Source organism: Zingiber officinale, chromosome 1B, assembly GCF_018446385.1.
Source record: "Zingiber officinale cultivar Zhangliang chromosome 1B, Zo_v1.1, whole genome shotgun sequence".
Lineage (NCBI taxonomy): Eukaryota > Viridiplantae > Streptophyta > Magnoliopsida > Zingiberales > Zingiberaceae > Zingiber > Zingiber officinale.
In genome coordinates, this window is record NC_055986.1 from 164,673,079 (window position 1) to 164,675,027 (window position 1,949).

At 44.6% G+C, this 1,949-nt stretch overlaps 1 protein-coding gene across 1 annotated transcript; it reads left to right on the forward strand.

Annotated features, from left to right (window-relative positions):
• Nucleotides 1-327: 327 nt before the first annotated feature.
• On the forward strand, nucleotides 328-1,674 carry LOC122017291 (probable membrane-associated kinase regulator 4). Its single transcript, XM_042574896.1, has 2 exons — nucleotides 328-449; nucleotides 656-1,674. The coding sequence occupies exons 1-2, from the start codon at nucleotides 380-382 to the stop codon at nucleotides 1,453-1,455; spliced, it is 870 nt and encodes a 289-aa protein (XP_042430830.1). The 5' UTR covers nucleotides 328-379; the 3' UTR covers nucleotides 1,456-1,674.
• The last annotated feature ends 275 nt before the right edge of the window (nucleotides 1,675-1,949 follow it).

Here is a 1,949-nt window from a genome sequence, read left to right on the forward strand (position 1 = left end):
GAATACTGGGCTCGACTCGTACTCTTTCGGCCGAGGCTCTTTTTCTCACATTAGCTTCTTTTCTTTCCTCGAGCCCAAAGTTTGCGCACTGCTTTTCTCTCCATATATCGAGTGTGCTTTCTGCTATCTTTTTCACTAATCAGACGCCATCATGGCTGCCATCGGAAAGCAAGCACAGCCGTCTCCCATGCAAGTCACCTCAGCCCACGTAGAAAGTAAAAAACAGCGGCTGATGAATTCTATTCTTTTATCATCGACGCTAGCTACTTCGAGGTTAAGGTTGCCACTTGTTAAACAGAATGTGATTCCAGATTTCCTATTAAGTCAGGCTATTCAATTCAATCGCAGCAGGTTTGGCCTGCTTGTTTGCCAATATCTGATGTGGGATACATTGCCTTTTTATCCATGCAGTAGCCGATCGACAACAAATCATTCACAGGCAATCAACGGTAGGTTTGATGGCCCATTCTCCAGCTTTAAATTAAGGTATTAATAAGTGTTTCCAACTAAATCTATTAAGAATTCGAATAATGATTATTTCTTCAAGCTTAGTGGGTGAGACAAAGTGTTCATGATTTTGCTAGCTATTTGTTAACACTCTTGTAATCTTCCAGTTGGCTATCTATAAAGGCTGTTTATAACTCTTGTAACTCAGAATCCAAGGCTTCTTCCATGGCAATAGATGATCCATCAATGGCAGAAGAAGGCTACATTGACCTGGAATTCAAATCTTCTTCGCTGATCGAATTCCAATTCCAAATGAATTCCAATCTACACAAGGCATCCCCTGCCGACGAGCTCTTCTACAAGGGCAAGCTACTTCCTCTCCGCCTGATACACGATCAGATTGAGGAGAAGAAGGCCACGAGAACCCCCAGAGCAAGCGCCGGCTCAACCCCGTATATGTCGTGCAATGCCTCCCCAGCCGCCGCCGCCGCTTGCTTCGTCGGCGGAGAGATCGGCCTCGAGGACTTCTTCTTCCATGACTGCCGGCAGGAAGAGCTCATCCGACCGCAGTCCAAGAGGTCGTGGAGCCAGAAGCTCAAGTACATTAAAGAAGCTGCCGCATTAGTTTCCAAAGCATATCTCAAGTCTCTGCTCCACAAATCTTGGCTCTCTAAAGTCAAGGAGGGCTCGAAGAGAAAAGGGAAAGCCACGGAAAAACAGGAGCAGGATCACAGGCGGTCCTTTTCCAGTTCGAGTATCTGGCAATCGCCGAGCAAGTCTTGGAGCTCCTCATCGCGCAACTGGTCCGAGTCCTCCTCGTCCTTCTCGAGCGTGAATTCGGCGGTGCTGAAGAGGAGCAGCAGCGTGAACTCCGACGCGGAGACGTCGATCAAGGGAGCAATTGCGCACTGCAAGAAGTCTCAACAGAAGGATTCCTCGAGGAAGAGCTCGAGCGATGTTGGATTTTGTTTGCTTAACGTCGCAAAGATTGCGCCGGATGGATTGTGAAGAACGTGAATGATCTAGCTAGGACGCAATAAAATGAACGTGAGAAAATACTGGAATTGCACTATGACTTTGTGTGTCTGTCTGTTTTGAAATCAAAACAGATTTACAATAATCTTAAGGATTTCGAACTTTAGTCATTGAAATATTGAATTACGGAGTGTAGCTAGTTTCCATCTGATTCAAGGTAGTTGCTCAATATCGAAGAAAGTGTTTGATATGATTAAATGATCAGTATAAATAAAATATAGAAAGTGTTTAATCAGGACAGCACTAGCCTACAACCTGCTTTTGAGACGATTTGCTTTGAAAAATCATTGGCTGAGCTCACTCGAGGACAATATTCTGATTCCTTGGTTAGAAAGTAGCAGATCAATATAATTAAACCAGAAATCAAGCAAACATGTCCCTGAAAGAGTTGGAATGATTAAAGTCAAAGAAAGAAGGTGCCCCACGGCTGGTGAACAAGGAAGAAGATTTCCTAACCATTCGACGAT